At 39.2% G+C, this 24301-nt stretch overlaps 1 protein-coding gene across 9 annotated transcripts in view; it reads right to left on the bottom strand.

Moving 5' to 3' along the window:
• Positions 1-24301, bottom strand: part of ACACA (acetyl-CoA carboxylase alpha) — a 255754-nt gene that overhangs the window by 133845 nt on the left and 97608 nt on the right. For all 9 annotated transcript variants that reach the window (XM_074342606.1, XM_074342604.1, XM_074342609.1 and 6 more), the window contains 14 exons: positions 18609-18818; positions 15223-15393; positions 14049-14210; positions 13523-13686; positions 10812-10962; positions 9933-10036; positions 7956-8037; positions 7358-7503; positions 6669-6819; positions 5365-5499; positions 4898-5044; positions 3925-4113; positions 3127-3227; positions 2279-2367 (listed from right to left, as the gene is read on the bottom strand). In XM_074342606.1, coding sequence (XP_074198707.1) covers positions 2279-2367; positions 3127-3227; positions 3925-4113; positions 4898-5044; positions 5365-5499; positions 6669-6819; positions 7358-7503; positions 7956-8037; positions 9933-10036; positions 10812-10962; positions 13523-13686; positions 14049-14210; positions 15223-15393; positions 18609-18818 — 2002 coding nt within the window. The remainder of the gene's footprint in view (positions 1-2278; positions 2368-3126; positions 3228-3924; positions 4114-4897; positions 5045-5364; positions 5500-6668; positions 6820-7357; positions 7504-7955; positions 8038-9932; positions 10037-10811; positions 10963-13522; positions 13687-14048; positions 14211-15222; positions 15394-18608; positions 18819-24301) is intronic.

The raw sequence follows: 24301 nt of genomic DNA, 5'->3' as shown, positions 1-24301 counted from the left end.
AACAGAAGTTCTTAAGTGGAATTGAATTACTCAAACTTCTCCTTTAGTTTGTACTTCCTGTGTCTTGTATAACAAAATTTTCTCTGGCCTGAAGTCATAAGGATATTCTCCTAAAAGTTTAGTAGCTTTGCCTTTTTAGTACATGGTTAAGTTTTTAATTCATCTGGAATTGATTTTTGTGTATATGGTCTAAGGTAGGGATCCTTTTTGGTTTTGGGGTTTTTTGGAAATGAATAATCCATTGTCTCAGTATCATTTATTGAAAAGTCTGCCCTTTCCTCATGATTGACAATTACTGCTTTGTTGTAAAGTAAGTTTTCTTATGTGCATGGATCAATGTTCCATTGTTCTATTAATCTATCCCTACACCAAAATCACAATCTCTTCATTAATAAGGCTTTATATTAAAACTTGGTATTTAACTGAACAAATATCTCCAAGTGTATTTCTTTAGAAGAAATTTGGTTACCTTTCTTTCATGTAAATTATAGAATTAGCTTGACAAATTCCACAAAGATACACAAGTAAGTTTTTTTTTGGAACGTCAATGAATCTACAGATGAATTCAGGGAGAATCAATGCTTTACAAATATATATTCCAATCCAAGGCCATGATATAATTTAGATCTTCCTTATTATTTTCAATGACTATAATTTTCTCCAAAACAGGTTGCACATTTTTTTGTTACACTTATTCCTTAGAATTTCATATTTTGGGTTGCTATTTTAAATGAAATCTTTTTCTAAATTGTTCTTCTAAACAACTTTTCTACTATAAAATTTGAATTTTGTATAGTGACTTTTGTATCCAGCAATTTTGTTAGATTTTAAATAATTTTAATAATAAATATGTGGATTCTTTGAGGCTTTTCAGACAGACATCATATCATATCTAATAGTGGCAGATTTATTTCCTTACTCCTTTCCAATCCTCAGAGCTTTTCATTCTTTTTCTTGTCCTACTGCACTGGCTAGGATATCCAGTATGATGCTGAATAGCAGTAATGACAGAAGTGTCCTTGTCTTATTCTTAATCTTAAATAGAATGCTTTTAATATTTCACAGCTATGTATGATGTACCCTATAGATTTTTTTGTGGGGGAACTTTACATGATAAAAAGCTCCACTTCATTTTTATTTGCCCAAGAACTTATCATGAATGGATACTAAATTTTGCCAAGTGCGTTTTTCATCCGTATCTTAAGATGATGGCCATGTTTTTTTCCTCTTTTAGTCTATGGCATGATAAATGACATTAATCAGTTTTTCAAATATTCATCAAGCTTGCACTACTAGGATAAAGCCAACTTGGTTGTGATGTATTATTTTATACACTGCTGGATTCAGTTGGCAATATTTACTTGAGTATTTCTGCTTGTCAAGAATGGCAGAGCCATCCTTTAAGGATGGAAAAGGGAGCAAAACAGATTCAAGCAAATATTAGGTTATCTTTCAAATTCTGTGGTGTTTTACTGCCATCTTGTGGCAGAAAGCAGTATCAGCAGCATGTGGCTTTAAAACCTTAGCCAGGGCGTTTCAGTTGGAGACCTTGTACATCATTTAGTGAAGCTCTACAGAGAAAGCCCAGGATAAATTCCACCTAACTGATACACTGAAAAGCACTGGAAAATCTGAGCCTTTTTCAGATGCCTGTGGTTCAATCCATGGATTAGCTGCTGAGAGGCAAGCTCTTTGGATAGGGTTTCTCAATTTCAGCCTGGTCATGACCCAATCAACTCTCACTATATGAGGTCAAGAAGACACCAACAGGGAATGCTAATCTCTACCAGAAAAATTATCTCAGCCCTTTCCTAGAAGGGCTGGATTCACAATCTCATCAAGCTGTGTTTTCCTGTTATTCTTTCTTTGGTGTTAGTGGGATATAGAGGTTTAGGGTTTTTGGGGTGGGGGGGGTTTGGTTTTCTTTTTCTTTTTTTTTTTTTTTTTCATTTTCATATTCTTTTTCATTATAGGTTACTACAAGATACTGAATATAGTCCCCTGCGCTATACAGTATAAACTTGTTGTTTATCTGTTTTATATATAGTAGTTAGTATCTGCAAATTTCAAACTCCCTATTTACCCCTTCCCACCCCCTTTACTCTCTGGTAACCGTAAGTTTGCTCTATATACCTAGAGGTTTAGTTTTTAAGGGATTGGTGACAGGAGAAAAGAGTTGGTTAATGGCAAGTGTTAGTGACAGGATGAACTGGCTCAGCCGCTGCTCAGTCCTCTAGGGAAACGTTCTCAGGTACAGAGCCCTCAGTAAGGAGCTTACCGTTCTGGAATTGTGTTTCTACTCGCAGGTACTGCCGCAGCAGATCCATCACTACGGCCTTCATGTGGCCTCGGATGCCGCTTCGGTACCTAGGCAAACAGAAGAGAGTCTCCACCGAAAACCCTGACAGGCTAACACGATTAAATAACAGACTATTAAATAATAAACCCAGAGCCCAGATTTACTCTATTGACTTTCTACCAAACTGCTTTCCCTCTGAATATAAGACAGGATAGGAGCCAGCCTGGAATCAACTAACCAGATTAACTTAAAATTCAAGACTGAAAGAAATCTAGCTATACACAAGATTTTTTTTTTAAATAAAAGAATAGAGGGAAAATAGAGAACAAAACAAAACCAAAAACCACTCGATAGCCCTAACAACACCCCTGGTTCAGTTCCTTTTGCTAAGTAGAAATGATTACCACACACTTCAAATGGCTAAGGAGTATCTGAAAAATTTATGACTATCTTAAAGTTGCCAATGTTCTGTGAAGATTGTTAGTCCAACAGTTGGCTTCACAAGTGAAGAATAAATGTCATTCTGGGCCCTGTGCCAGGAGGAAAATTAGGAGTTTCATCAAAAGCAAAGAAAAAGGAAACAATGAGATTTCTGTGCCTTAATAACTGACAGAAAGATGTCCAATAGAAACGAGTCATCAGAAACACTGAGTAGGAGAGTTACTTCACAGTTCTAAGATCTTGAGTCAGTATAAGGTATTTTCTAAGATGTTAGGTGCTTTCTAACTTCTCTAAGTCAAATCTGTGGTAAACCTCCCTGTGACTACTTAGAAGAAAGGAAGGTTTGGGGCCAGACAGGTCTGGGATTTGGCGTTACATGTAACTACCTCTGTACCAGCTGGACGATGCTCTGAGTGTTCATGAAGAAGACTTCCCGTTCAGACTTCCGATTCAACGTAGCTGCGTGGCTGTCTAGGATGTTGGCAATCTAAAGTACAAGAAAGAGAAAAAAATGAAGCCCAGCCCAACAAAGGGACCCAGTGCATTAGCCTCTGTGGCATCAACACCAGGAATCTTCTTAATTATAACAAGACAATTTCTATCTTTCACACGCTGACAGCAGCTCGGAGTTACTAGGCATAGCTTAGGAGCTCATTCATGTTAATTAAGAAGGCAACTTGTATTACTTTTCACCCTTTCTCAGATGAACTAATGAGTGCATCACAAAGACTACCATCCTATCAGAGGCCCTGACAGGCAAGATTTGCTTAAGGTCAAGGTGCAAACATAACTCCCCCCTTGTCTAGGTTTACCCCCAACATGTAAATTTAGATTATAGGCAAAGGGTAACAAGCATGCTGCTGAGGTAGTGAGGAGGTCTCTGATAATAAAACTACAAATATCTGTCTACTTTAAATGCACAAAAAATACCTCTCACAGAACAAAACTCTAGGGGGTACCTGGCCGAATATGCTTTTCTCATAACCACAGATACTTTACGTTTCACATACAGTGCTTTCATTATTGGGCTTGTACCATGAGGCAGTTTTGTGAAAGGCAAAATGCTTACAACTTAAAAAGCACAACATCCAGATAGTAAGGAGGATGCAAACAGGAAGGAATCCTGCAACATGAACTCTAGCATGGGCAGCCAGTAGAAAATGGTAGAGTTACTCTATAAATACCTGCTGGCTGGGAAACTGACAGAGGACTGATGTGATGTTGCTGGCATACTGAGCCATTTCCTTCTTGATAGACTTCTCCACATTGGGGGGGATACGGCCAGAGACGCTGGTCATGATATCTTGCAACTCTAGGAGAGGCAAGGAGGGATCTCTGAGGGTCTTCATCAACCGCTCTACACAGTCTTTCACCTGAGAAGAAGGACATAATGAAGTAGGATCCAGAGAAAATTAACACACTCTCCCAAATAACATGATATATCTGAATTCATGACCACACAGTACAGGCATACCTCACTTAATTGTGCACTGATACTGTGTTTCTTACAAATTGAAGGTTTCGATTTGTAAAACCCTACGGCGAGCAAGTCTATCGGCACCATTTTTCCAACAGCATTTATCACTTCATGTCTCTGTGTCACATTTTGGTAATTCTTGCAATATTTCAAACCCTCCACCAGCAAAAAGATTATGACTTACTGAATGCTCAGATGATGGTTAGCATTTCTTAGCAGTAAGGTATTTTTTAAAATTAAGGTATGTACATTGTTTTTAGACATGATGCTACTGTACACTTAATAAACTACAATGTAGTGTAGACATAACATTTCCTTGCACTGTCAAACCAAAAAATTCACGTGACTTGCTTTCTTGTAATGTTCGCTTTATCGCAGTGGTCTGGAACCGAACCCTCAGTATCCCCAAGGTATGCCTGCACTTATTTTGACATTACAAAATAAGCATCTAATATTGCCCTGGTTCTTTGGTTTAAAACCCAATTAAATGTGAAGTCAGTGACACAGAAAGAAGCAAGGATTTAAAGACTTCAAATCCCACAACTAAAAGTGGGCAAGTTCCAGGTCAAACAGCTTGCTTTCTCTCCCTTAAAAAAAAAAATCCTTATGTGACTTTTAAACTATCTTGGAAAACAGGTACCCTATTATGTATACCCATCCTCAAGAAAAGTGATTCATACCCTGCTGCTGAAGAAAGGGTCTGGAAGGCAGTATCCATTCATGACGTTGACCAGATTATCCAGGACATAGTGGAACACTCGGTGGAGCTTCTCGCCTCTGAGCGCTGTGCTCTGGATCTGCGGCAGGCTACCCGTGTGAAGCTCGGCCTGTCAACCCCAATGAGAGACCAAGTCATCCACTACCTTCTATTCAGGGTGCAAACACACCACTGCAACTCAGATTCAAAATCAAGACTTCCCTTCGCCAAACCCAGCAATGGAAGAAGCATCATTCGGAAAACCACAGAATCTTAGTGACATAATTAACTCTTGCAAACTCTACTTCTAGAGAACCAAAGGCACAAGGACAAGGCATAAAATCAGGGGTAAAAAGCTTAAGGAAAAACTAGCAAACCAAGCACTGAAATCACTTGACCCTCCAAGCTACCCTTATTGCAGAGCAATATTGAAAGCATCTTCCTGCTCACCTGCTGGACCTTGCTGGGGTTGTCTAACTGCATCTTGGCTAGTACACACCCAGGGTCGAGAGCTGCTCCAGGCCGCTTGACATAATGGATACAGCCAGACTCTGCAGCTGTTAAGGTCATTACCATCTTCATCACCTATAATGAAAAATTTGAAAAATCTCTCAGGACCTAGCTTTAGGGATTAATGACAGCTACTGACATTCCCTGTTTCTGGTATTTACATGCATTTTGACATAGTCTGTGTTTTCACGTGTTTTATACTTAGAAATGATGAACAATTTAGCCTCCTTATACCTGTGGATCAAGCTGCTCACGCTGTCTACCTAAGACATCCAGACCAAATCCCTAAGGATCATTCTTGACTCCTTTTCCTCCCTTATCCACCAATTTACCAAGCCTAGCCAAGTACACCTTCTAAACCTTTCTCAAAAATCTTCCTCTCTTGCCATCTCTTTGGTTTAGTCCTTCATCATTTCTGGCCTAGGATACTTCAAAAACCTCCCAATAGACTTTCCTACCTGCTATGCACCCACCACAAGGTTCACTAAGAGCAATCACTCTAGAGCCCAAATCTCCTCATATCACCTGTCCATGTAAAATCCTTCAGTGACTCCCCATCTGCCTTCAGTAGAGTCTAAACTTCTTAGTATGTCTTATAGGGTCCTTCATGATGTAAAATTCTGATTACTCACTTAGCAGCTTTGCTTGCCACTTCCCATTAAACCATAGCCATTCTCAAGCAGTATCGATATGTAACTGCAGTTCCTTAAATATACCAAACTTCTTTGCTTCTGTGCCTTTGTATATGCTGTTTCTTCACCTTTAAACACTGTTCCCTGCCTTTCTTCATCTGGTCTATTACTACCTTTCTTTCAAAGCTAAGATCAAAGCCCCCTCGTTCAGGAAGTCTTCTCTCACTGTCTACCAAGACCCACACTGATTTGGGGCAGGAGGCCCTCTGCACTCTGCGCTTGGCTCTCTCACAATTCATATTTCATTACTTGTCCATTCCACCCCTCATATTTTTTCTGTATAACCAGTACTTAGCACAATACCCAACACTCAATAAGTGTTGTTGCCTCACATGTATTTTTAGAGCCAGAGATTCCTCATCTGTCAAAGAAAAACTAAGAGCTTTTTATTTGCTTTTAAAATCTCAGTGTTCATAATCCCCATTAAACCAACTGATGCTCTTTCCTTTCTATTTCCTACTTCTTTTCTGTTACTCTTGAGTCCCAGTCCATCCCAGCAATCTTTTCCCTACCTTCCTTCCCATGACCCAGAAGCCCAATCACCACCCTGACCTCGATCTCAGCATAGCACTGGCCCGCAAACACATGGCCTCCATCCTCCACAATGTACTGGATTAACTTCCCAGCAGAAGGTGAGCGCAACACTGAAGGGTCATTTTCCTTCTCAAACACACAGGTTTTATTGCCAATTGTGATGCGATACCTAGGAGACAAGAAGGACTGTGGAAGTCAATAAAGCACCTCAAGTTGTAAAGGATAATGGTAGAATAATGTCAGTCTTAAAAGAAACACTTAACAACTTCATTCTGTACGTACACAAACACACACACACACTATTCACTGCATCTTTATTTACAATGCCAAATAACCAAAATTTAAGGGTCAGATTAAATAAATTATGGCATATCCACATGATGGAATACTATATGACCATTAAAAAGAATACGCACCTCTATTAGAGGGGGAAAAAACCATGAAGATAATGATGTAATAGCTAACATTTTCTGAACCCTTACTATGTCCCAGGCAATGTTCTATACCCTTTCCATGTGTTAAAGGAAAAAAAATAAGGTGCAGAACTAAAAGTTATTTTTATTTATGAATGTATTTAAAAGAAAAACACAGTATGCATGTATACGTAACTTGTATGTGCATTCAAAATTTCTGCAAAATACATAAGAAACTGCTAACAGTGGTAGCTTATGAAGAGAGGAACTTAAGGACCTCAAGCAGCCGCTCACCTGTCCACCTCTTCCTTCATGTACGTGGTGTAGCTGCTGCCATCATAGGACAAGAGCAGTCCTCCGTCGCTCAGCCGATGCACGTCTACTTCCACACACGACCCGTTCATGATCACCACATAGGAGTTAGGGGACTGTCGAGTCACCTGTAGGAAACGGGAACCAGAAGAGACAAGGCAGTGTATCTCTCCCAGGTGGAGTCCCAGACAAAATTCCAGTCCTCAAGGATACAGGTAAGAGAGCTCTGCCAGAGAGGAAGGAAATTCGTGGTCCTGTGCTCTCAGCACTAATGTTGGTGGGCATGACTCGGCCCTGCTTCAGGCAAAGAGGGTGACTTTAGCTGCATCTCCCTGCTCTGGTTATTCTGTCTTCTTTATCTCTTGGCTGCATATGTGAACTTGAGTGACAGCTAAAACATTTTCAGAGAATCATCAAATATTGCTTTGACACAAGGCTACTGACACTAATAATGTCTGTAATTTCACTAATGCCCAGTCCTGCAGTAAACCAAACTTCCCCCCTCATCCCCTGACCTAAAGGAAGCAAGCTAACAACGAGTCAAAAATTATGGTGTTGGCTTCTGTGGGGTTCAGCATACCTTCAGTACATACTTGACTCCCTCATAGATAAGTTCGACATCTACTGTATTCAGAAGCGTATGAGCAGAAAGGACTTGACCCCTGAAAGAACAACAATGTGTGAGATATTTACTTCTAGAAAGTTCTAAAAGTTTATAAGGGAATCTCAAAGGTTATTGGTTATAGCATTTCCTGGAATATCAAGACTGAAAACAACCTAAAGGACCATCAGTAAGAGACTGAAACATAAATTACAAAAAAGCCATATACTGGAATATTATGCAGCCATTAAAAAGAAAGTTGATAAACAACATTATACTGTATAGCACAGGGAACTATATTTGATATCTTATAATAACCTACATTGAAAAAGAATATGAAAAGGAATATATTTACTTGTGTGTATATATATATATATAACTGAATCACATCAGAAACTAACACAACATTGTAAATCAACTATATGTCAATTAAAAAATACATTTTAAAATGTTTAAAAAAGAAGAGAAATTTGACGCCCTTTATGTACTAATATGAAATACTCTCTAAAATATACTGTTAAAGGAAAAGAGCAAATGAAATTGTGTAGAACAGTTTCAGGGTATGCTACCATTTGTGTTTAAAAAAAATAAGCGGTGCAAAGAAACAAATATTACATATCTATGTTTATGTAAGTTTACCATATGTCTGGAAGACTGCAGAAAAAACAGTAACATGGGTTGACTACAGAGAAGGAAACTGGGTGGCCAGGAACAAAGACAGGAAGGAGACTTTTTACTATATACTTTTTTGGGCCTTTTGAGTTTTGAACCATCTGAATGTATTACCTATTCTTAAAAATATATTTAAAAAAGAAAAAAAAAAAGCCCCAATACAATAAACCCTCATTTACTACTGGCAACTGAACTTTATTTGGAGTCTTAAAAAAGAAAAAAAGAGGCAGTAAACCATGGCTGCCTGGAGTGGAGGGGAAAGGGAAAGACATTACCAACGAAGGAAACATTATCAAGAAAGACTTCGGAAAATAACCAACGGAGGGAGTGATAAAGCAAGTTAGGGAAGTTGTTAATAATTGGTGAATCTGGGCAAAGAATACATACAAATTATTTGTACTATGCATGCAGTTCTCCTATTAGTATGAAGTTATTTCAAAACACAAGTTTTAAAAATAAATTTAAAATAATGTTAAAACAGTAGGGGGAGCTTGTAGAGGAGATTACGTGTGGCACATCTGTACCCCAGTAGGGAAACCATTCAGCTAGGTTACAGACTGCATGCTGAAGAATAGAAATAAGTAAGGCCAGACTGGTAAAAAGGGGCCAAAGAATACAGGGAGTTAAAAGTCGCACTGAGAGATTTAGATCTGATACCGAAGGGTAATGTGAGCTGATGAAGGTTTCAGTGAGTAAGCGTAACACAGTGAAAGAAAGATCTTTACGGTAAGACCTGAATAACCGAAATCTCAGTTCAATTTTTAAAATTTTGTTTCTTTTCTTCCTTTCAGACACCTCAGAAGAACCCGTGTTGGAAATTAGTTTAGCCCCAAACAATCTGATCCTCTACTTGAAAGACTCATGAGGTCATCTTGAATATCAGTCTCAATTATTATTTCCTGAAAGGTGCTGCAGGTAATATATGAAACATTCAGGGTCCCCTGCTGGAGAAAAACACCTGACTTTCATCACCAGGGCTTGGAGAGATTTGATGCTTATATAAAAGAGAATGTTTACTTCATTGGGATTCCAGTTTTTAAAAAGCAACCATTCTGTTCTAACTGTGTTATAAACCAATTTCTAGAAATCTGTACTTAAAGAGTCCCAAAATCATTTGCTATAAACTCCTACATCCCTTCTCTCCCCTGCACCCACGGTCAGTGAGTAACAAGTAGCGCTCACAAGCTGCCAGGAGCAGAGAGAAGAATAAATGGGCCGCCGAACTTCAGTCCTGTACTCAGGACCATGGGTTAGCTAGCATGGACCACAAGAAACAAAGCCTACCTCTCTAAGGAGTGAAGGAAGTTAGAGATGCTATTCCGCAGGCTCACATCGGCCACGTGGAGAGCCCCACATACAACTCCCAGCATGGTGTCAGGTCTCTCTGCCTGAAAGAAAGAAAAAGTGGGCAGATCAAAAGCACGGTCACTTGGCACCATGGCGCCTCAATTTAAATCAGGCTCAAATGTGCTGTGAAGAATCAGCTAGCACTGAGAATCTCCATCCTTACTGCTCAACTGATCTTTGAGACAAAAACACATTTATTTTTAGAATCTGAACAGAGGCCTCATTTGAATACAGATGAAAAATACGTTTTCTACACCCTAAGATTTCCACTGAGCCAAGGAGTAGCTCAAAAACAAGCTTTTGTCACAAATAATCAAAAAGGTACAAAGATTTGGCTGCTGATAATCTCAAAGAAAAATGGTATGTAACTAAAATTTGGATCCCAGGTAACTTACATAAATCTAATGATTTTATACAAAATCTGGAGTAATTTAGAATAGCCCAGCGATTCAGGAACAAGGGGTAATGTCTGTTGATTTATATGAGGTCCATCTCATCAGTACTTGGTGGACAGATGTAAAGGTTGGTAACTGTGACCAAGATTTAACATCAAATGAGGAAAGAGAAAGTATTTCAATCCCTGCATGCCTCTCTTCAAATACACCCTTGGAAGTAATATTAGAACATATAAAATGTGTAACACAAGCACTCTTACAGTGCTAAAATCACACTGACTCCTATATTTTTCCACGTAGACCAAGAACCACTTACATTAGAATCAACTAGGTTTTATCTAGTGGAATGGACTGATCACAACACAAGCCTATATCACAGCCCAGTCCCAGAAGCTGTCCGTGTAAGTGAAGAAATACCCACCTGTACTTTTTCTGCTATCAGTCTGTCCAGCCAGCCAGTGTCAATTCTATTCAACTGAAAGCTTTCCGTCTCCAACAATTTGATCAAGTATTCAACTGTAGTTCGAAAGTCGCCCCGAATAGAGAGCTCCTTCAAAGCCACCACCATGTTTCTGGGAGAAGAACAGAAACAGATCTGTTTTAGCAACAAACGTTTTAGTGTTTTTCAGTCATTTTCAAGAATCGTTTCATTCCTTTGGACTCTTAGGAAGGAGGAGCAAGACAGTTTCAAGAACAAATGAGAGTGCCCATGTGTGTGTGCTCATTCCAGATGGAATTTTTGAGATGTCAGCAAACTTATGAGTCTGATTGATAGCACCAGCAAATCACATACATTTCATTACACAGAATTACTGAATAAGTTATGTGCAAACCACCCTTAGTTTTCATTTACTAAGTTTCCATCATTCCATTCATTGGCTGGCTAACTAGAATTAGGGCGTAACTCTCCCTTCCTTACACCTTATTTATTTTATTAAGGTAAAATTTACATATAATAAAATATACTTATTTTAAGTATACTGTTCCATGAATTTTGACAAACACTAAGCCCTTAATTTAAAGGTTTCCATACAATAGAGATAACTATCCGGCGTCAGTCAGGTATCACTCAGCCTGACCCTGTACATGAGAATGTTTCTTTAAGCTGTGTTTTAGCCATCTGAGGAGTGACTTGCTCATTACTTTTACTACTTCCCAATTAAGTGTTAAATGATCGAATTTTAACAAAATTTCAAATGCTGTGGTTTTTTCCTGCATATTTCCACCCAGTGTCTATCCTGCAGAGGGCAGGTCCTTACTTCAACAAATACTTATTATGCAAGACACAGACTCAAGACACATACTAGACACATAAGGGAGAGAGAGTGTAGATACAATAATGACTTTAAACATATACGACAGAATATCATAAATACCAGAAAAGAGATAAAAGAGATATAAGCAAAGTGCTGGAGAGGTTCTAAGAAGGGAAAAAATCCACCTCCCTATGGTTTCATAGAGGATGTGGGATCTGACATAGAAAACAAATTTAGGATTACCAAAGGGGAAAGGGAAGGGGAAGGGATAATTAGGAGTATGGGATTAGCAGATACAATCTACTATACACAGAACAGATAAGCAGCAACAAATCAGACATGGTCCTGTTCTCATGGCATTTAGATTATGATCTACGAGAAATAATGCAGGAAATATGGGCAGGGGCTATTCTGGAGAATAGGAACACCAAGTTGAAGAATATAGACCTAATGTCATGAAAAAAAGAAGAAACAAACTCTGGGCTGAAGAATGAACTATGGCATGATGTCAAGAAGCAAGCTTACTGTAGAGAGCATAATTTTAACATGCTAAACGTTGACCTGGTGGCTTTACCCTGTAGAGAACTGTACAGAGAGAGTCAGGAAGTAAGGAACGAGGCTCTGGGACCAGGTCATAAGACATGTTCTGTACAAAATATTTGGTGGCCTGCCAGTCGGGAAATCTAAATACCAATAGAGGCCACTCTGGGAATGTAAATGAGTGAGGCAAACTGGATGGGGGCCATGTGAACTGGAGAGCTCAGGTTTCCTCCAAAAGAAGCAACCTCACAAAGCTTCAGTTAATTTTTGCCAAGTGGAATATAAAACCACTGTTATCATCATCCCATTTTTTTAAGAGAAGTCCATATATTATTTATTTCAATCCCCCAGTTTTTAAATATTGGCGACTTATGAAAACTAACACTCTATAAGCCAAGCCAATCAAAACACATCTGTGGCTGTGACTAGTTGGACAGCCACCAATTTGCAAGCTGTAGTGTAACTCTTCTTCACATTGGCAAAGTAGGGTATGGCTGTGAAAGAAAGAAAAAAATTGAGACGCCCCAATTTCTGGAAACACTATTAAAAACTAACATTATTAATAAATACTTATTGATTACATATTCTACGTGTACAGTTCAAAGGGCAAAGGAATTGGTCCAAGGAAATAGACAATTAAAAAACAGAAAGAGCTAGATGAATTTTGGATAGTCTAAAATATCTAACCTGTCAAAATTACCTCCAAGGGCCCTACTTTTTAGGCAAGCAAAACTGCTAGTAAATATTTAATATTTATGTTCAATAGAATATTAACTAATACTTACGATATACTAGTCATGTTTGTATAAGCTATGTGTATATTTCATAGCACACTGAGGTCTCTCATATAAGCAATATGGACAGTTCCCTTATGCCCTTTTCACGTAATAAGCAGTTTGATTTTATTATTTTAAATGACTAAAGGACATTTACAGCTATATCTTTATTTTGATGACAAATAAGAGATCTTATCTATGACTTATATGATGACAACTCTTGGTCAAGAATCTACCTCCCCTCAATAACAATACTATTTCTACAGAAAAATAAGGGGTATCTTTAAATCAATCAATTTTATATTTATCAAAAATATTTGAAAGCAGAAATACTTGAATAGGCTCAGAGCAACAAACAGAAAAACATCTGCCAAATACTGCATAATTTAACACAACATGAATGCAAATACAATTAAAGATACATTCTTCAAAAAAGCTGTCCATATTAGCAACATTAGTGCTTTTGTAGCAGATAATGATTCCCATTCCCATGCTCACACCTTCACTGAAGATTAGCACAAGTTTGTTTTTGAAATGCAATCAAATGCTATTATACTCACGAAATTGCTTCCTCTCGGTTTTCTCCCCAGGAAAAGCAGTGACCAAACTGAGAATCAGCAAATTCATGAAGTCCCCCTGCAGCAGCAACACTGAAATAACCCCAAACGTTCTTATTGCTGCGGAAATTCAGTTCCTGAACTGTTCCTGAGCTGGGCTTAAAACCCTGTTAGAGAATGAAGAACATGGGAAATGATATTTTATATTTTCCAAGGAAGAGAATATTTACATAGTCGCTGTTTAGGCTCTGTGTAATCATACGCAAAAAGCAGAAAGGGTGTAAAAAAATCATAAAGGCTTACGAGTCAATGTCCAGTGCTACAGACCCACTGAGGACTCCACGGTAACAAAAGTAGGACTAAATGACCAGTGGGACAGTGATCATTTACTTATCTGCTCTGATGAAGCCTGTATCAATTTCCCTCTCCAGAGGAAATCCCAAGATATTTCAGATATGTGCTCAGATAGCATCTTAATATTAAAGTTCACAGGGGAAAAAAAGTGTAAACCTTTTGAGTGATGGGTTACCTCATCTGGATTTTCACTAGTGATCCGAGCGGCAATAACATGGCCCCGTGGACAAGGAACATGAGCAGAATTTTCAAAATCAATGGGAGCATCGCCCCAGGGAGATACCCCATACATCATACGGATATCCTTGATTCTGTACAGAGGGATCCCCATGGCAATCTGAAAGGTAATAAAACACACATCACTCATTTTTCACAGTTACCTGCCTTAAAATGTGGAGGCTATCAGATTACCTATAAGGTGTTTCATTTTAGTAGTCACCACCTAAAACAGACTATTTTTATAGCCTGCATTTTACAATCATTGAATAAACAGCTCCAAGTTACTGGAAATAAAACACATGCAGGTTGCTAAGTACTTTCCACTCCCTTAAAAAGTCCCTGAATCCCTAATGTAATAGACATGAGTTTCCCCTCTGTCATTTCTCCCTTGATGAATCAGAATGAAGACATCCAAAGGGAAGAGCCAGTGTCAGTAGCTAGCCAAGAAGTTCAGATAGCTTAAAAGTCCTAACTATGTCATAATTACTTCATAATTGTCTCCACAAACCACTGGAGAAAGTATATAAATCGTTATTTACTGAGTTCCTAAGTAGGGACCACTACGGACCAGAAGGGGTTCCCAGTGCAGGCAAAGATATGCTATTTACAAATAATATCAACTTTCATCATTAGCTATTACTGCTTCCCATAGCATGTTTCCTGGGCTGAATGGAGACAATAATAGTGACAGCCAGCACTTTAAATATTATAAAAATAAATGTGTGCTTCTACCCTTTTGCCAGGAAAAACCTCAACGACCACACTAATATGCAACTGCTTCAATTTAGAACACTGGTAAAAAGGAGTAGAGGACAATTACGAAGTTGAAAGGCTTCCTATAATTAAAACAACTCAGTAAAGCATTATTATTTTTGAAAACGCTTTCTAAAATATAACAGTTTATCTCAGATGTGTCTGGCTGAAAAATAATAATATTCCTAAATTTGTCCCAGATCAGGAAAATCAACCTACATATCACAAGCCACAAAGCACAAGAGATGAACACTAAGTGAGACTTAGATAGGAGGTGCTTTTCTCTTATCAGACGCTAGTTGAACCAGTTTTGCAGGCATCTCTGACATTCCAAACTTCGCTAGACAACTCTTTGAGCCAAGATCAGGGTGACTCACCTGGAGCTGTGCTGCGGGGAGGTTGACATCAGCCACCATCTCTGTACAAGGGTGCTCCACCTGGAGCCGAGGGTTCAGCTCCAGAAAGTAGAAGCTGCCATCCTGGCTGTAGAGGTACTCCACAGTCCCAGCGCTCACATAGCCGACCATTTTGGCAAGTTTCACCGCACACTCAAAGAAGAAAGACAAACCAGCATTGAGTATCTCACCTTGTCCAACTGATGGGCCACCACTGCTTATCTAAAGCTTCTCCCTCTCAAATAGCCAGTTTATAAGAGCCACCAAAGGCTTTTGGCCACAGAAGAGTAAATTTCACCCTCTCTGATTATTACACAGGATTCCTGGACCTGGATGACAAACTCAATTCAAAGCTGAGTGAAAAGAGTGCTTTTCACTTGGGGTCACAGGCAACCCCGCCCTATCAGGCATACGCACATGCAGGCAAAGTAAAACTATGGCAGATGCTTCATTGGACCCGGTATTTTTGTTTCTAGTATTTCCGGTGTTTTTCCCAGAAACACAGCTGTCCAGCTAGAGACTAGATTTTCCCAACCTCTCATACAGCAAGTGACTAAGTTTTAATCAAGGCAGTGTCAGCATTGGTGAGTGATATGCATAATCCCTGAATCATGCTTTGAAATGGAACTGCTTATTTTCTATTCCTGGCTTTTCTCCTTCTATGGTTTGGAACATGGTCCTGACAGTGCAAGCCTCTTTCACCATACAGATGAGAATTACTAAGAATGGCAACACAAAACAGAGAGAACTTGAATCCCAAGAAGGCCTCATGGATCCTAGTGGCCCTGGAGAGCTCCTCAGATTACAATGAGAAGGTAAAATAAACTTCTATCTTATGTGGGTGGTTGTATTTTTTGGATCCCTTTATTACAATATCTTAACCTGTACCATAATCAATACAGAAACTATTACATTTAGGTAGGATGCTGCTATTTAAAAAAAATTAAAGTTTGTGATGCTGGCTTAACAACAGGGTAGTGGCTATCAAGGAAACAGATACTGCAGACTGGAAAGCTGGTGGCCTCCTTGTTAGGCATAACAAAACATTTGGTAAACTGTCTCCTGTAATATCTCAGAATGCAGCCAAAAACACCAACTAAGCCATAGGAAAAATGGTTAGAAAAAGTCAGGATGTGAAAAAAACCAAATGCTTTTGAACCCCCACAAACCAGAAGATTAGATTCTTACCCTGAAGCAACTCAGTGTCAAAAATTAAATCAAGGGGGCTGCAGTGGTTTCAGCTGGCCTCAAGGGAGCCAATACTGACATGAGGAGAAAAAGAGACAGACCAAGCACAGCAGGCAGTAAACAAAAGAGGAAACGTAACTACGTCCAGAAATCTTGGGTATGGTTACTCCTACCTGAAGCTGACTAGAAGAAAAGAGCCCAGAAACATACTAAGTTTTGAAGGAATTGTATTTGTAAACAAACCACAAACTGGCTTCCAAAACCTATGATTGATAATCATAGCAATCTTCGTGGTGCCAATCCCACACCAGCAGGAAGTGCGCTGTGACAGCTCTGCCAAAGGAAGCGCAGTCACAGAGAAGACTGAACAAGGAAGAACCTCCCTGAGAACAAAGCCTTAAGGGTGCCTTGAGGGATGCCAGGCAAAGAATTTACTTCCAGAGAGCAGAACCAGGGGCAGCCAGAGGAATTATCTGAGGAATTACTCCACTACATGGCAGGAAATCATTACAATTCTTGCCTAGAAGAATTTGGTAACAGCTATGGACCGATGATTGCCATCTAATTTACATTCTTCTTTGTTCCAAATGGGAGTTACCCTGTTCCTACGCCACCACTGCTTATGGAGAAAGGAGGAAGCACAAGGGGTATGTAACTTGTATTTTATGTCACTGGCCCTTGAAAAGCCAGATGCACATTTAGCAGAGAGGGCCGTACATTACCTAGAGATCTGGGACTTTGGATTGAACCCAGGAACTGGACGCGACTTTGGGTTGTCTTCTTTGGGGAAAGCCTAAGTATGTTCTAGGAGTGAGAAAAAGGGTGTGAAAGAACAATGGGTAGCCAGAGGAGCAGGCTGAGGCACAGATTGCCAAATGCCCTCCAGTAATTTTTCTTTGCCTCATCCATTTAGTGATAGAATCTCCTGAACTTCAGCTGAGTCAACGGCCACCTCATTAGTGACTACAATTCCTGCCTGACACCCCTGGCAACCAGGTGTGATTGCAGAACTGAATTCTGTCCAGGGAAAAGTGAGCAGAAGTAATACGATGTGTGACTTCTAGATCATATTTTTATATGCTTGCCTCCCATGTCCTCTCTTCCCCCTCCCACAGGCTATAAGATGAACATATTCTTGTGGGCCAGCTTTAACCGTGAAGATGATGATACCCGAGGATAAGGCTTGGCAAACTTTTTTTCAGTAAAGGGCAGACAGTAGTAATTTTCAGCTTTATAGGCCATGTAGTCTCTCACAACTACTCAACTTTGTCACTGCAGTGATAAGGCAGCCATAGATAACACATAAGTAAGTTGAATGCTGTGTTTCAAGAAAACTCTATTTACAAAAATAGCTGGCAGGTTGGATTTGGCCTGCGAGCTGTAGTTTGCTGACTCCTCTCCTAGTAAATAGCAAAGCAATAAACCTGGGTCCCTGGCACCAGTTCATCTCTGAACTACCATGTGAGAGAGAAATAGAACTTATACCTGTTTAAACTACTGTATTTGGAGGCCTCTTTATTACAGCAATTAAAGAATAAATCTTAACACACACACATATATAGAAATTAAACTTCAAATACAGACGACCATATATTTAGCTTCTTTGGACTCCAAGAGAAAAAGAAGGAAGGAAAATTTACCTCCAGTAAGATGAAGACTGAGTCAAGGTTCCAGAAAAGACCATGTTCATACTCAAAAACTACAACTATTTTCAAGGGACCCTTGCAAAACTGCTGAGAGAGTCTTCTCTATATAAAAACACAGAATGTATAAACTTTAAAGATACTTAGAGGACCTTTTAAGAGCTAATGGACTTGAATAAATTCATCTGAAGACTCCATGATAATCAGTCTAGAAAATGGAACTACCAGCTTATCATGAACTCGTTAAAGAAACAAACAGTAAGATTGAAAATCCCAAACATTTCTCTTCTTTGTCCCTACTCAAAATAGTACACTGATTTTTCTCAAAACTGTTAACCAATTTAGAGTTTTTTAGAGTTTGAAGGGTTCACTGGCATCTCTAGTAGAGGGAGAACAGTAGCATTTTTATTTTGTTCTTCCTCTAGGAAAAGGTTATAATCATTGTTTGAAATCCCACCGTCCTCAGGGTGGCATCTGAATTAAGTAAACAGCAGTTCTGTGTAGGAAACCAAAAATCAGAGCTCTCCATATACACACCTGTTCCATATGTTCAAATACTGCTGGAGTAGCAATTGCAGCAGGTGCCTCCTCGATAATCTTCTGATGCCTGCGCTGCACAGAGCAATCCCGACCAAACAAGGAGATAGCGTTGCCATACTGATCTGCTAAGATCTGCACCTCCAGATGACGAGACTGTTTGGCTAGTCTCATCACAAAGATAGGAGATCCAGGGACTTCCGCTTGAACCTATATAAGGAGAGGAAATAGGACAAATTCTTAAGTGGTCAAGTACTTTTTCTATCTTGATAAGCTGCCTCAGTTTCAACAGGCAGATGCCTAGAAGTGTCAGGGACCATGTTAATCATTAGAAACACAAAAATAAATAAAGTTCATGCCCTCACCTGTTTTGAAGATACTGCATCCTTAGTTATAAAGCCAATATTAATTGATGAATATGAAAACATGAACATCCTATGTGTTACAAGGGTAAAGAACAAAGTATTTTGAAAACACACACACACACACACACACACACACACACACACACACACACACAAATTCCACAAAAGGGAAAAATACTGCTATCAGTTTCAAACAGTTAAATGTACGACCTACTCCAGACTAGATACCGTCCTGGTTCACATTGCGTTACACAGAGTATTGCTATAGTCAGAGGACTTTCATCTTCAGGTTTGAAGTGTATTGTCATTAGATACAGACTTCTACACTAGCAAAATCATTTTCTTTCAGCACTATAAACAAATCCCAATGTTTTCTGGTTTCCACTGTTTCTACTGAGATGTCAGCTATCAGTCTTACTGTTACTCCTTTGAAAGTAAACTTTTTTCCCAGCTGCTTTCAGATTTTTCTCTTTTTCTCTCTCTTCTCAGGGAGTGGAGTGGCAGATTTACTCTGATAAGCTTAGAGGTAGTTTTCTCTGTACTTCTCCTTACGGGGCTCATTGTGTATTTCTATAACCTTTGCTTGGCATCTTTTATCAGTTCAGGAAAACTCTTAGCCATTATGTCTTCAAATATTGCTTCTGCTCCATGATTTCGTCAAATATTGCTTCTGCTCCATTCTCTCTTCTCTGAGACTTAAAGTACACGACGTTAGATCACTTTCTTGTTGTTTTTTTTTTTTTTTTTTTGCTGTTTTGCTACATAACAAGTCACTGCAAAACTTAGCAACTTGCTTAGAACATCAACCATTTTATTTGCTCATGATGCTGTGCTTCTCTGGGCAGTTCTTCTGGTCCTGCCTGCAGTCATTCATGCACATAACATCATTTGGTGGCTCGAGTAGGGCTGAACAATCTCACTCAAATGTCTGGTGACTTGTGCTGACTATTTGCTGGGAGGTCTACAGAGCCTTGATGGGAGCAGCTCATCTCCATTGCATGTGGCCTCTCATCCTCCAGTAGGTTCAACCAGGCTTCCTCAATGCAGCGTTCCAAGAGGAGGGTAAGGTCAGAAGGTGCAAGGCTTCAAAAGCTCTAGGCTCTAGAACTTACACAACACCATTTTGGCTACATTCTAATGGTCTAAGCAAGCCACAAGGCCAGATTCAAGGGGTGGGAAAAGAGATGCCACCTCTTAATGAGAGGAAAGGCAAATTCATATCTCAAAGGGATATACATACAAGGACAGGAGGAGTTATTGTGGCCATCTCTACAAACAATCTACTATGGTTCACCCTCTGGCCACAATGATTCACATACCTCCCACATGCAAAATAGACTCACCCCCTCCCAAGAACCCCAAAGTCATCCAATCATGGCATCAGGCTTGACATCCATTTTCTCATGAGTCATGTCCATAAGCAAAAGAGACTCCTTGGGTGCAGCTCCCCAGGTGCTCTTGATCCAAACATCTGGGAACTAAAAAGACAAGTTATCTGCCCCCAACACCCCAAACATTTCATGATGAGATGTGGAGAAGATAACTGTAAAAGATATTCCAGTTCAAAGAAGAGAAGATGGAAGGCACAGAGCAGTCACTGGTCCACAACAATTCTAAAATCCAGATGGGCAGATGTTGTCAGGTTCCCTTACTCCAGGGTCATTAAATTTTTTCATTGGTTATTTTGTTTTTTCCAGTGTCTTGTTCTGCTCCCTGCGAGTGGTCTTCTAATCCATGGCTCCCTTCTGCTCTGAGCTCTGCCTTCTGGGCTCCTAGCTCCACACTCTGAAAAATCTCTCTTATTATTAAAAATGACTAATGTTTACAGCTGAATAACTTTCCCAGTCTGCTTCCTATTCATAGAAAATTGAAGGCTTAGAGTCCCCTTTGAAGTTTGAACCATCTCTGTCCCTTTCAGGCCCCTTGGTGCATTCATCAATACAAGTCTCTTGAAAACTTTGTGGATATTCTATGAATCATATTGGAAATTCACTGCTTGCCCCCAAAACACATCCATAACTTTTCTGCACAGACCTCACTAAACTTTGGGCATGGCGGGCTGCTGTGAGACAACAGCAAATTCAAATTCTTAGAAGCCCTGATATTCTAGGTGAAAGAGTAATCTACCAGGTACTGTCTTAAGTATTTCAGAGGTTTTAAAGGATTTTCCAAGCACTCTTGATTTGCCCTTTATTCTGAAGTCATTTTTTACTTTGAAACTCTTTGGTCAGCTGGGGAGACTGAGAATGAGAAACAGTTCTATTTTCAAATTATTTCAAAATACCTCCTTTAGTTCATCTCTCTTTTCCTTGGCAAAAGCAAGCAAAAGCATTCAATAGACACTTTTAACATTTTATCTAAAAAGATCTCCTTAACTAGATCTACAAGTTCATTAAGCACAGTCTCTACTTTATAAGTTACCTCCGGTAATTGTTCCATCATCACAGAACATGGGTTACCCTTTTCCCAGACTAATAGCAATTTCCTCACTGCCCTTCCAGCCTCCACTAAATGGCTGTTCACCATACCTCCAACCTTCATTAACAACCTCTTCACTATTTATCTAGCCTCCACCTATGAGCCAGTCTCAAAGCCAATGTAACACATTTTACTTTTTTTTTGTTGTTAGAGTAGTCAGTATCACACCTTTAGGTGTCAATTTCTGTGTCAGTTATGCATTTATGCCTAACAAAACAAAAATGTAGTGACTTAGGACACAGACCATTTTATTTTATTTGCTCACTGCAATCTGAGCTGGGCTCAGCTGGGCAGTTCATTTGCTAATCCTGGCTGGGAGCCACTTGTGCAGTTAATCATCTGGCAACTTGACTGGGGTTGGATGGTCTAATACAGCCTCACTCTCTTGTCTCGAAGGTGGTGCTGACTGTCAGATCTAGGAAGCCTCAACTGGGACAATTCATTTCTGCTTTATGGGGCCTCCCTTTTTCCAGAAGGCTATACTGGGCTCTTCAAAAGGCAATTCTGAGGCTCATTCCAAGAGGGCAAGGGCAGAAACTACAAGACAACTTGCAGTGTTGGCTTCAAAACTTGTACACCATTTCTGCCACATTATATTGGTCAACACAAGTCACATGGCCAAGCAAAATTCAAAAGGAGGGAAAAAAGACTCTATTAATGAGAGGAAGGAAAATCATACAAAAGTGGTGTGTATAGGGGTGGGAAGAGTTATCATGGCCATCTTTGCAAATAATCTCTCACATGCTCTTTTCTATATTTTTCATCCTTTTTGTCTCTTCAAGCTTCAGTCTGAACTCTCTTCTGACCTATTTTCCAGTCACTAATTCTCTCTTCATTTTCATCTAATGTGCTATTAACTCCTCTGTTGACTTAATTTTAGTTATTGCATTTTCAGTTCAAGACTTTTCATTTTTTTCTTCTTTATAGTTTCCAGTTTTCTGCCTAAATTCGCCATCTTGTCTTTAACTTTCGTGAATACATTTAAAATCCTTGTCTAATAGATCCATATCTAAACACTCTGTGGGTCTGTTTCTATTGACTTTTATTTTTGTTGATTTTCAACCATATAATTTGATATGCCTGCTTATTTTTAATTGACTGCTTGATACCGTATTTGAAAAATTAATAGAAATAATTTGAGGTTCCGGATGTTAACCGTTCTCTGGAGAGAATTTATATTTTCTTCTTGCTGGTGGCCAGGGACACTAGCAACTCTACAATACCTTGTTTGAATCAAGGGTCAAGCATTTTGAAGCTGAGATTGAGTCCTTTTGAGAGTTGTTCTATTTCCAGTTCATTCTTACTCCTTCAAGATCCCAATCTAGAATGTGGGAGGTTTCCCAGGGCATCTCCTTAGCAAACCCTAAAGTCTAAGTTTTGTCTTTTTAGTCTTATAAGGCTGTTGAAAAATCTAATCAACGTTTCAACTACTTCTTCTCAAACTAGAGGATATCTCTAGGGAAAAAATGGCCTCAAACACTGGGCTCACTTTTCTGGATTTCATTCTTCTTCTATACCTTAGCCCTAAAATTCTTCACTGCCTCGAAAGATCTCTAATGCCTTAAAACAGATTAAAAAAAAATTTGGTCCACCTTTTCTAGTTTGTTCTCAGTGGGAGGACTCATTTGAGTTATTTAGTTAATCATTATTGGAACTTAAGGACTTCTACATAAAAACTTCCCAATCTTAGTGTTTAGATTCTTCAACTACTTGATTCCATAGTAATAAGTAGTTTTGAAATATCTAAAGGAGTTAAAATTTTAAAAATTAACATGCTTTCTTCTGCTTCTAAGAGCAAAAGGCCTTTTCTTTAGACCACATGAGGCACTGATCCACTTATGAAATTAGAATTATTACAGAAGGAATGTAAAGAAAATGACAGATAATATTCAAATGCTGACACTCAAAACAGGATAATGCAGCAAAACAATATTTTTATCACTTTCTTTGTCTAGTATATTAAATCACGGAAGACTTCAGCTCATACAGTTTTTCTCTTTAGCCCATGACAATGAAGCAAGAAGTTTCATGCTGAATGACTTTTTAAAAAGAGAGGGCAAATAAAAGATGGTTAAGGTAAAAGATGATACAAAGTAAAAGATGCTCAGAAAAATAAGAAAAAGTGGGAAGCTAGAAAAGTGAAAAGGCCAGAAAGTGTCTGAATTTTCCTTTTTCTGACTCTTCTTTTTCTGGGTATTGTTAGGAGAAAAAGAGGTGAGTCAAATATGTGAGGGTAACTCTGAGGGCGGGAAAAACAGACTCTTGTCTCTCGATTCTTTCAGTAAGATCCTGAAAAGAAATAATTTCTTGAACCTCCATAACCAACTTGTAGTATGGCCACATCAACTTGGCTATAAATCAGAGGGTCAGGCAGAGAGAGACCCTAGGTTTAGCTTTCCTGAGCCACCCTCAGTTCTCCTAGAACCTGGGCTTGCCACAGGATCCCTGTGACAGGGTATGGTGGCCGTGCAGCGCAGGCTACGGTATGGACTGCTGGGCCAGCAGGGGAGATGGGACAGGACATACGACAGAAACTCAGGAGCCTGCAGCCAAGTCGAATTGAAGTGAGGCAGCATCTGTTATCAGGGAGCCTGAGCAAGGCAGGAGCATCCAGATCAGGAATCAACCACACCACATACTTAATATACAATGCCAGCAGGAGTGGGGTGCAGAAATGTAGAAAGGTATTGACTCTTCCTTGGCACTACAAGGTCCTATGAGCCACACATACCATATTGGGAAGAGCTATCTGAGAAACTGTGCAATTTTATATAGGAGAGAATCACTCTACTGCTTGAATTACCTAAATGAATAAAATCTTAAACTGGACATTTCATTAATACTTCTTTC

The sequence above is a fragment of the Camelus bactrianus genome, chromosome 16 (assembly GCF_048773025.1).
Source record: "Camelus bactrianus isolate YW-2024 breed Bactrian camel chromosome 16, ASM4877302v1, whole genome shotgun sequence".
NCBI classification, from domain to species: Eukaryota; Metazoa; Chordata; class Mammalia; order Artiodactyla; family Camelidae; genus Camelus; species Camelus bactrianus.
This window is presented reverse-complemented; position numbering and strand designations above follow the sequence as displayed.